This window comes from Argiope bruennichi, chromosome 10, assembly GCF_947563725.1.
Source record: "Argiope bruennichi chromosome 10, qqArgBrue1.1, whole genome shotgun sequence".
Lineage (NCBI taxonomy): Eukaryota > Metazoa > Arthropoda > Arachnida > Araneae > Araneidae > Argiope > Argiope bruennichi.
The window spans coordinates 95938524-95950949 of NC_079160.1; the positions used below are offsets into that span (position 1 = coordinate 95938524).

Sequence of the window (12426 nt, forward strand, 5' to 3'; positions counted from 1 at the left end):
GCGTTTCTAAATTGACTTCAATTTTTTCACTCATTTCTGCAATGCTCAATTTAGTTGTTTATACAAAAAAGTAATAAAATTATCAAAAATCCTCGGAACTTTTTAGGTGTTACCCGTTTGTTCTGAGATGCAAAAAATTGTTTCATATATTTTACACTTAATTGTGTTAATCTCTTTCTAAACTTTTAAAATTTTTATTTTTTCCTTTTAGGAATTAACTTTTCCTTGCACTGAATAACAATGGCTTTGAGTAGAAATCATTTTTTTTTAAATTTTTAAGAATAAATGAAGAATATAACTTTTCAATAGAAAAAATAGTGCAAATTTCCAAGAATTTAAAAAAGTATTTTTCACCATCCAAAGTATTTTTCCCATCAAGGGAAATTCGTCACAAAAAGATGTTGTATTCCATCATGTAATTCATGTAATATGTTATTGTATTCCGGCATGTATTCGGCTTTTTAATAATATTGTCTCTATATAAAAATATATGTTCCTTGAGCATTTTACTCGAAGAATACCTTAAATATTACATGAGTCATCTTTGCGTTTTTTGAGACATTTTTTTACCAAATTCCGATAAAATATGAATAAAATTTGCAAAATAAAAAGAAAATCCATTAAATGGCGTTTTAATTCACAATTTTTATGCAACGCTGAAACGAAAAACGTGATTTTTTAATGAAAATTTCAATTTTTCATAAAATGCTCATACCTTCAGTATTAAGTATATTCAAAGAACTTTTTATTTTTTTAATTTATTTTTTACATTTTATACTCTAATTGAAATTTACCCAAGTATAATTTTCAAACGCCATTTCCAATCCCTTTAGAAAAAAAATGGTATGATATATTGGTTCCCTTTAGAAAAAAATATGGTATGAGCTGTTCTTTTATTTCGAAAAAAGCCATCTTAGATGGCTAGTATAAATTAAACTTTTCTTTAAAGAAAATTATTAATCGAGAATTTTAAATAATATAAAAAAGCTTCTCAGCTCGTTGCCTTCCACTGTTATTTGCAAAATATTGTATTATGCAGCTCCCCTTCAATGTTTCTCATTACTATTTCTTTTCCTCTCATTTTTGTGTTCACTTGCTTTTAGATATGTAATTATTCCATTTCTAAAACTGAAGAATTTCAATTGAAAACAATATTTTCTTATTAATAAGAATTATTGCCGAAATCAATGTTTTAATCTCAAAGAAATCTCAAAATTAGTGAGTTCATAGTTTTGGAGAAAGAGGATAAAAAAACAGAAATGGTCTTTAGAAGGATTTAATAGTAATAGTATTTTCTTTCTTTCTTTTCTTTTCCTTTTTGTATGAAAAATGTAATCGAAAATCAGAAATCACTTCTTTAATGTTTTGTGAATTTCGATTACATTTTTCTTTTTTCCAAAAGAAAATTACTGAAAGCAAGTATTTACCTTATATTTAAATTTTTAGAAAAAAAAAATTTTAAAAAAGCTTTTAATTTACCTGAAAATTGTTCAATCATTTTTAACCCATACTCATCAAGTGGCCAAATAAATTATAATTTTTAAATACGCCTTTCTGTATTGAATATGTTATTCTCTATAAATATTTATAGCTTCTTTAATAAAAACGTGATGATGCAAATGATCTTTTTTTTATCTGCTTGTAAAAATTTTAATCTTACATTCTCGAAGAGGATATGAAATGAATTTTTATTTTTATATTGGAATTTATCACTATTGGAATCTATTATCACTGAAATTAATATGCAATAATATACCCTAAGACAATTGATATATAAAATTAATCATGTAAAAATAAACCTGTAACACCAGAACTGTAATGCGTCGCTGGATGGAATGACAGATCTCTGCCTTAAGCGAACATTCTGGCAACCCTGACACCGGAAACAGAGTATTTCCGGAGTTTTTCTTCAGTCTGTGTGCGGTTCCCTTGCTTGCATATCAGGAACCCATGTTTAATTAAAGAATGTAATTTTATAGAATTAGTTAATTCAGATTTCTTTTAAATTAGATAAACCTCGCTAAATAACTTAGAAATGAAAAATTGAAGAAAGATACAATATTTTTTATTCGTTAGTTAGAATTAGTCCAGTTTACTACAATAAATCAATACTGGAGATTCTGAAAAGGAAGAGCTTGGAAGATCCTCGTTTCGAGTGAATCCAGAAATATTTCTGAAATATTTTGTGATTTCACACTTGCAGGACATTTTTATAATACAGAAAATATAATACTGCTTATTTCAGTGTCGTATACAACAGATGATTTGGTATTCGATTGGGAAGAAGAGGTTCCTTTGGTTGTAGACGATTCTATTGAACTGCCTCAGCACAACTTAGTGGACACTACCTTAGGAGATTGCACAAAGCACTATTCAACAGGTATTATTATATTTTTTGTAGTCCGCCTTGTCGTATAATCATTATTAATGTTACAATATATGTATGAATAAAAAAGAAATACCAATCAAAATAAAATATGTCAGGGCTCTAAAAGTAATTAAATACTAAAGGTCCTTGAATAGTTATAATTTGTCCTTTTCTTTAACATACGAGGATAATCAAAAAAAAAATTTACAAGGCAAAGGAAAAATGCTTTATTAACAATAGACAATAGGTACAAATGGTAATTAAGAGACATATGTTTCAGTCATTTCTCTACATAATCACCAAACCTGTAGAGGCATTTATCACACCACAGGTCCAATGTCTTTAACCCGTCTGATCAGATCCCTGGCTACTGAGTCAGTTCTCGGCACCTTTTTGAAAATCACCGTCTGATATGAACTTTGTTTCGGATAAGTATTTCTTCAATGCCGGAAAAAGGAAATAGTCACTGAGAGGCCGAAACGGTTCTGTATGGGGGGGGGGGCAGACCTCCCACCTAACCGTTTCCAGCAATCACTCTGCCCGCTTCAAAAGAACGATTTCAATGTTTTGTCTATGAATGTTCGCTGGGTACAAATTCTTGGCCCATAGAAATCGTATCACGGCTCACACCTCTGTGCGAGACCACTTCTCTAGACGTCCTGCCATTACTGTCGCTGTTTCAGGTCTCAGTACTAACACTATCTGCTCAAACGACCGCTCTAAGACAACTAGCGCCATCTGTCTCCACTCTGGGTAACAATATTCCCATCCACAATTTCTATTTTACAAATGCTGCTGCTTGTAAACTTTCTTTTGGATCACCCCTCGTACTAAGATAGCAGTAACATGCCAACATCACCAATGGGGCATAAGTAGTTAAAAAAATATGTTGCCAATAATAATTATTTTAAAATAATTCATGAATCTAAAAGAATTCAATTACTGAAAGTTCTAATATATTTTATTTCTTCACTACTCAAACAATAGTAAATGATATCATCGCGAGAGCGATATAAGTTGTCTGAAGAATAATTGTCTACAACAATTAATAAATATTTTCCTTCATTACTGAAATATTAATAAATTATATCATCGCCAGAATGATATAAGTTGTATGAAGAATAGCAGTCTGCAGTAACTTTTAGTTATTTTTTTTTTCCTTTGCTGCTGCTACAGTAGTAAATGACATCATTATTAGTGAAATATAAGCTGTCTGAAGAATAGCTTTTGATAACAATTATTTTCCTTCACTGCTGAAACAATAGCAAATGATATCGCCAAAGGTATATAAATTGTACAAAGAATGGATGTCTACAAAAAATTTTGGTACGATCGGAGTTTCACTCCCTGCTTTACGTAATTTTCAAAATTCGCCAACAACGAAGTGCGCAATGAGCGGAAAAACATGGCGCAAGACCGTAGTTTTTTAGAAGACTAGAGAAAACCTTGGTTGCCAGCTTTGGCGCGTTATCGCAACTTGGCGAAGAAGGGAGTTAAACTACTGTTCACGGTTTATAATTCATGGCTTCAAAATAAAGAGTTAATTTAAAGTGCTATCTTTCATGTGCTTGTATTTTTGAAACATGTCCGTTATTACATTTATACTTTTAAAAATCAATCATGATTATTGTAATTTTATTCGAAATGTAATTTACGTCATTTAATATTTTTCATATTCATACCGAACCTCTCAAAGTGATTTTCTTATTAAAATATTTAACAAAAAAATGAATTTTTATTTTGCGATTGATTTTTCTATCGTTTTCCCAATTACGAATAAAAAAATAGAAGACTGCTTTCAAATTTAATTTAGATCCGAAATGGAGAATTTATTCATTTCATAGGTAATACTAAAGTTTATTAAAACGATTCTTTGAAATCAAGATTATGTAATGTAAAATGATTGCGACTTCATAGTTTATTTTGGGTATCATCCAAAATATTTATGGCTAAGCAATCTAATGCTCCTAAGTACTCTATATTAGTTGAAAATGTTAAATAAACATTGCTTTTTATTCGCTTTGTGATTGGTAGATAGCGAGTAACCTGACCCTTGACATTTAAAGTTTTGAAAGTATTGTTTGAAATGTTTAAGGAAAATTATTATTTGGTCTTAGTAAGTATTTATTAAATACATAGTAAGTGTTAAGTGCATTTGACGGTGAAATGGTACGTAAAAGTAAAATAAACTGTTAATTAACATAAAAGGAGTTTAAAATAATAGTATCTGTTAATTCTACTTTTAGATACACGCTTGTGGCAAAACTAATGAATATTTTTCATTTTTATTTACCCTTTTCGAACAACGGACATTTTTCGTCTTTCGTCTTGTACTCGAGGACAATTTTAAACAGAGCAACAAAGTGCAGGACAAAGACTGCTTAGAATATCTCACTTAAAGCGTCCTTGTTGCATATTTATTATTCTAGTGAAAATCTTGCATATAAAAGTATGCTCTTAACCACAATAATTCAATATTTGAACATATTTCTGAAATGTTATAAGCAATTATAATGGAATAATAAACTCAATCGCTTTTATTACAATTATTTTCTTTTGAAATAAATTATGTTCACAATAAAAAAGAATCTTCCAATGTATTCTAATAACTGTTAGCATCTACCCTTAATACCAGATAGTGAAAGAAATAAATGGATAAAACATATTTCAAGTAGAAATCAGTTGGCCATTGGAAACAAAAATTTGGTATACTCTCATATACAATAGGTCTTTTTTATACTTTCAAATACAGCAGGTCTTTGTTATACATTCATATACAATAAGTCTTTGTTATGTTTTCTCATTTTCAGAAGAAATCTATGTAGAAAAAAATTGATATAATATATTCTAAAAATGATAACATACCTATTTTGGAACCTATTTGTCATAAATATATAAAAATTTTAATTTTGTAATCCCAGAGTTATCATTTGAAAGCTAATATATTTGTACATCCGAAGTTATCAGAATATTATATTTAAAAACATTTTTTAATAATAAATAAATAAATCTTCAGCAAACAGACTTGATAAGCAGGAAGAGAGATACAATTGTTTTTGAATCATGTCTAATTTTATTTCTTTAAGTAATCACATTCTTCTAATCTTTACTTTAGAGATCTGTTGTTTCATCAGGAATGTTAGATTTTTTTTTTAAATTTCAATTAATTTCTCAATTGTATTTTTGTACCTCTGGTTCCCTCAAATTGTCAGAAAAACCCCTATACAGTTTTTTTTTTTTTTTCATTGCGTACATGAAATTTCAAAATAAAAACCAGTCCCATTACTTCAAGCACTATTTAAAAACGTAATTGTACAGTTCATCTCTCTTCTAGCTTTCGCGTTATTGCAAATTCAGTTTTTATTCGCCTCGTAGACTATGCAGATATTTAACAGAATCTTTCTTCCTTGGCTTCCTATCAACAAATGGCAGAGAATTCCGCGATTAAATATTTGATGAAACAATCGAAACGATTTGAAACTACTCAGGTCACCATTATATTGTAATATACTTTTTGAAATTAGGTAAAAAAAAAAAAAAATGCAAAAATTGCCAAAAATTAAAAAAGGTTTTCACGAATATTAAGTTGACATCATTAAAAAAAGGAATTTTGAAATCGAACTAAATATATTTTAATACAATAATATTTTAGGAAATTACACCGAGTTGAGTCAAAATTGAGTTTAATTATAATATTAAGTAGAATTCTTATTAATATTTGAAAAAATAATCGCTTCGAGGAGCACATTTCCACTTACCAGGGTATACATGCGTCAAATTGCTACAAGTAGATTCAACTGTCTTGTTTGTTGAGAGACAGCGAACCCATGAATGACCATACATTCTTCTTAGAGGGATGCATTTCTCAAATTAACCCAATTCTTCCTAATTTTCAGTTGAAATTCTGGAAAATATTTTCGTAATATGGTTCTATATAAATAAGGTTAACTATTCCAGCCTTTTTAGAATTTCGTTGCTTAATTTTTACAATGATTCACACTTTGAAAATTCACATAACTGTTATTAAAACTAGATGTGTTCTACGCTATCAAAATAAATTCTAAAAACAGGATCTTTTAAATATTGAGAAGAGTTTGTCAGCAATATATGATTGATTTGAGTCATTGTTTTAAGCAAAGGGATTCTACTGCTCTTTTAAATAATAATAATAATAAATATTCAAATCCAATGATAAAAAAAAAGAAAAAAATATCTTTGTTTGAATGCCATCTTTCTACTTCAACGTACTTTAAAAAACTTCGAAATCATAGAAATTTAAATGAAAATATTATGTATTATTTTCTGTTCACAGTTGGTTCCCTGCATTAATTCTTTTACTCTGATCAGGAAACTTCACTTGCATTGAAGTGGTATTCACCCTGAAGCGGCGCCTTGGCTATTACATGTTCCACACCTACATCCCCACCTGCCTCATCGTCATCATGTCCTGGATCTCGTTCTGGATCAAGCCAGAGGCCGTGCCAGCAAGAGTCACCCTCTGCGTCACTTCCCTGCTCACCCTGTCCACACAGCACGCGCAGTCCCAGAAGTCGTTGCCCCCCGTTTCCTACATCAAGGCCATCGACATCTTCATGTCCTCCTGTACCGTCTTCGTGTTCGCTTCCCTCATGGAGTACGCCCTGGTCAACATCCTACTGGGGGAAGGGGCGGAGGATTCTGACGAAGATGGCAGGAGGACACAGCCACAACAAGTGCAAGTGCAACCGCAGCAGTCGCAGCGAAATTCTGTTCCGAAGAACTCTCGGAACGTTGTCATTGTGCCTAAAATGCAGGTAGAATATGCTGTTCAATAATATCTATCTTATTACCGCTGGTTTAACATTAAATCCTCTTCAATTGACGTTCTATAGTGTTCTTTTTAAATATTCATTAAAAATAAATTTCGACCGACTTAATCCCCCAAACTCTTAATTGTCCTCAATGGAACTCTCAAACAAGCAATAGCTGTTTGATAGCTGAACTGTGCATTAGTTTTGCAGGATTTTTTTTTCTTTTCTATCTTCTCGTATGCAACATATACGACAAAGTATATGACGTCAAAAAATTCGAACTCGCGATTTCAATGAATTTCTACGTTAGAGACTTCCATGAATTCAAAAAACTCATTTTTGGAAAATGTCTCTCTGTCTATCTATCTGTGACAAGGATAACTCAAAAACGCTTTGATCTAAACCAATGAAAATTGTTATAAGGTCTTTATATTAAATTTGTAAATTTCAATCAAATTTTGTGCGAAATATACTCTGAAGAAGTCTGTCTGTACGACTGTTCAATATAATTTAACACGATAATTACAAAGCGAAGAGATCAAGATACATAAAATTCCACACAAAGAATTAGCATCTGTTCTATAAACACCCATCAAATTTTAAGCCAAATCCAATAAGAGATTGACCGCCTATCGGTCTGTACTTTCAGGAACATGTAAGCGCGATAAAGCAAAGAAGCAAGGATATAAATATCAAATTTAGAATGGAATTTTGTGTTTTCAATCGTAGTTCTGTGCAAATTTTCGTTCCAATAGGTTGGAAAAAACCTATATAATACAGAAATTCGATTTTCGGATATATTAACCGCGTGCCAGGGATTAATCGCCAAATAATTCGCCAAGAAGTTATATGATAGATTCAGTGAAAATTCACACTCATGGTTAATATTGCTTAACTAATGTACGCCGTTGCCTTGTATGGCGTCCTCTAGCTTGTTAAGACGATTAGAAAATATGCTAAAAAGTTTTTGAGAGACCACTCCAGCTGATTGTAGAAAAGCTGTCCAGCTGGTCCAGAGAAAACCTTTCCTTTTTGCAATTACTTATTCTACCAATTATATGTTGCCTTCCCTGCGAGAACAAATTAGTTTACATCAGCAACATATTATCATCTACAAATTCTAGTGCTTATTTTAACTAATTCATCATATCTTCAACATCATCAAACAAAGAATAAAACACAAGTCAAAGCACAGTGCTGATGAGTTTTTATATGCAGCTTAGAAAAAAAAAATCCAAGACTTAAATAAAAGGCTTGAAGCTTAACATGATGTTTGAAAAGAGCCTATTGGCGGAACTCTCTGAAAATAGCCACTAAGAAGGAAATATTTGGAGCATCCATTTCAAAGATTAAGATTGCTGAATTCGAATTTTAATTTAACTTTTTGTGTTGTGTTTTTCATTTATAAAATTGATTTTTTTCCTATAATATTAAGTCGTGAAATCGCTTTGATAAAAGAAATTGAATTGAGGCCCTGGATAATTTTGACTATAGAAAATCATTTTGAAAACAATGGATTCATAGGAATAAACGGGAAAGACAAAATAGCAGTTTCAGAATTCGTTAAAGAGACAGCCATATTGTACGCTTCGAACTTTATACAACATGTATATTATTTTGTATGTATTGATGAAGGTATGCTTTGAAATGGGGGAAAATTGTGATCAATCTTTTCAGAAACTTTCTTTGGACAGATAGGAAGACCTATAGCCACTGGTCCTTAATTTTATATTTTGCATATTGTCACGTTTATAGGCTTAAGAAGAGAACACTTTTGAACAATATCACTTTATTTAAAGTCAACCAAAGACCTCGGTTACTACAAATCAAGCTCTTATATATACATGTAGAATGTTCTAGAACATTCCTAGAACTAACTAAAGAGGAAATGACGTACAAGGATTAAGGAAATTATAATAATTGAATATTCCAGAAACTTCTGGAAGAACTGAAAGGAAAATAAATTAATAAATAACAAATTTTTTCCCGAGGATCGAACCAGCAATCTCTTTGCCCGCAGTCCGATGTCTTATCAACGAGCCACGGAGACATGTGGCTAGCTTCGTTGCATTGCTTCCTCCTCAAGAGAACAGCGTCTCGATGTTATAGACGAAGGTCCTTAGAGCGTGATCTTGTCATGGGTCCGGTATAGGGCGGGGTCCACTTAGTCTAGATCAGGATTCCGTATGTCCTGTCCCACGGTCGTGGAATCTGAAAATATATCCTCTTGTGCTTCTGGAGCGTAGTAGGGCTTCATCCTCAGCACATGAACAATGTCCTTTGACTTACGTCTCCTAGAATTTGGATCAAAGTCCTGGACCTCGTAAGTGACCTCCGAAAGTTGACGCAGGACTTCATACGGACCGAAATAATTCTTGAGAAGCTTTTCGGAGCGGCCCACCTTCCTTATAGGAATAAAGATCCACACTAAGTCACCAGGCCGATACAGCACTGCGCGATGTTTTGAATTATAATGACGTCGGTCTTTCTCTTGGGCATCAAAGGTGCGGATTCGAGCCAACTGACGCGATTCTTCTGCGCGGGTTACTAGCCCCGTGACATAGTCTTGTCCTGTATCCTCGATTGGGTGATGGAACATAGTATCGAGTGTAGTTTCGGCTTCCCGCCCAAATGTCAGGAAGAATGGAGTATACCCAGTGGTGCTCTGTTTAGCCGTATTATAAGCAAAAGTGACGAACGGCAGAATTAGGTACTTGGTTTTATGTTCGATATCGACGTACATCGACAGCATATCCGCTAACGTCTTGTTGAAGCGTTCCGTGAGTCCATTCGTCTGCGGGTGATAGGCGGTAGTCATCCTATGAACCACGTTGCATTGATTGTTAATTTCGGCTACGAGCTTTGACTGGAAAACTTGACCTCGGTCCGTGATAATGGTTCTAGGGGCTCCGTGAGTTAGAAGAATCTCTTCCACGAAGAACTTTGCTACTTCTGGTGCTTCTGCAGTGGGAATGGCTTTTGTGACGGCGTATCGTGTAAGATAATCCGTACACACGATTATCTACTACTTTAGTTATATACAGTCACGGCAACATATTTTCAATCAAGCTGGCCAAATAATACAAAGTTAGTAAATTCGAGTTACCACTTCTACATAACAAAAATGACTTTTAAAATTGAAAACATTTATTTCTCAGGTTTTGAAATAGGATATTTGACATAAAATTATATATAACAGATACTATAGAAGTGATCCTTTGTAGTATGATGTTTATTATGTAAAAGGGAAAGTAGATCCTGGACGTTATCTTCATTTTGACGAAACTTTTACAGTATTGTTATAATTAGATGTGTTTTACAAGAATAAACCAAGTATAATACAAGTGGATAATTTCTGATAGGAATATAATTTGCGTTATTTTAACAAAATTGAATTACTAAATAGGATAGGAATTGCGTTTTTTTAACAAAATTGAATTACTAAAAACATTTTTAATTCTTAATTTCAAATATATTTAAATTTAAAAGCTTTAATACTTTAAGATTAAAATTCCTTTATAATCGGTTTAAATCATGAAAATAATTAAATTGATTAACTAATTAAACAGTACTGATATATAAACAATTCTTTAATACACGCAATCTTATTTCTTTAATACATATAGCCTTATCACTTCTTTAATAAATTAGTATTTATGTGGCGCTAGCTTCATAAGCCAGTTAACAGCCTCTGGACAGAGGTGATCACTTTTGTCTAGTGGTTATGTTAAGAACACTAGCGTCGCAGGTTCGATCCTCGCTCTGGCAATTGCCATATTTATTCTATATCCTTTTCAATATTTCTTTTAACACATTATTTATTTTACAGTGCTTAATTCATTTTTACATTGAATCTAATGATTTCCTTTATTTCTAGGAAAGTAGCCCTCCACTTCCGAACGGCACTAAACCGAAGCTCATATCCTCCGTGTACCGGCACAACCGGCACAGGCACAGAGCCATTCTTGTGGACAAGATCTCTAGGGTCATTTTCCCACTGTCTTTCGTGATACTCAATACAGCTTACTGGTCAGTCTATCTGGACACTGGGGATGGACCAGTGGTGCTATGAGAAACACTTCTTTCTAGTCTGATTATCTTCATCTCATTCCATTTCCCCAACTGTCACACTTCTTCGACACGTTTTGGATGAAAAAGCATTCTTGAGTGCAATTGAGTTCTAGTCATTTTACTTAAGCAGATTGCAAAAATGTTGATTGATTGAAATATGGATCTAGATATTGATTGATCATTTAATTTAGCTGAAACATTATATAAATTGGCGCTTTCTGATTCAAAAGATGATCAGTAGACATACAGACATTCAAAATGTCCCATTTCTTTAAAAAAGAACGACATCTGGATATTTATTTCTAAATAATGAAGAGATTTTTCTAGTTCATAAATTTCTGAGCATCTATTAAATAAATTTTTGTTTTTATTTCTAATATTTCGAAATGGTTATCTTAAGTGCAATATTTTTAAACAGTGGTTTTCGAAAGAAGTACACAGGTACAGGATTGTACATAATCTCAAAGAAATGTAAATTTTCAGCAATGATTGTCCTAAATTGCTTTCGATTTTTTTCTGCACTTCAAAACTCAAAATGTCAAACTGGAAATTTTAAATAGAATACAGATAATGATTTCTTTTTGATGTTTTGTATTTTAGCGAAGTTTGATATTTTTTATCCTTTGTATAATAATACAGCTTGATAGAAAACAAATTATACAAATATCGATGTTTTTTTCACCATATTGAAGATGTTTTTCTTAATAAAATTGATATATTTGGTATTTATTTATCCTTTTATAATATTACCTCTATAGGTGGAGGCTCATACTAAATAAATCGATATTAATGTATTTAAAGATATTCAGTTGCAAACAAACCAGATATAGCGCCAAAATAATCGCAATACGTATAACGGAGCGTGGCACCAAGGCATAATTTAAAGGTCGCCAATTAAGCCAAGATACATCGGTATTACAAATACGAACAATTCGAAAGTATTTATAAAAGTGGAAAGCTTTGTTGACTTAAATGAATTCCCTTTGATCTACAGCAGACTCCCGATTATCCGCGGGCGGGTTATTCGCGGTGCGGATTATCCGCGCCTGCCGCACAAAGTTTTTTTTTTTTTTTTTTTTTTTGACTGATTTTTTCAAAAAGATGTAATTTTACAGTTATGTTTTTGTAATTACATAATACATTACAGTATTAAAACAGTACATATGTATTAATTTTTCTGTGTATCCTTGATGCCTC

At 32.0% G+C, this 12426-nt stretch overlaps 1 protein-coding gene across 1 annotated transcript in view; it reads left to right on the forward strand.

Annotated features, from left to right (window-relative positions):
- Positions 1-11230, forward strand: part of LOC129987663 (glycine receptor subunit alpha-2-like) — a 138457-nt gene extending 127227 nt beyond the window's left edge. The window contains exons 7-9 of the mRNA XM_056095619.1: positions 2246-2380; positions 6716-7100; positions 11041-11230. Coding sequence (XP_055951594.1) covers positions 2246-2380; positions 6716-7100; positions 11041-11230 — 710 coding nt within the window. The remainder of the gene's footprint in view (positions 1-2245; positions 2381-6715; positions 7101-11040) is intronic.
- The last annotated feature ends 1196 nt before the right edge of the window (positions 11231-12426 follow it).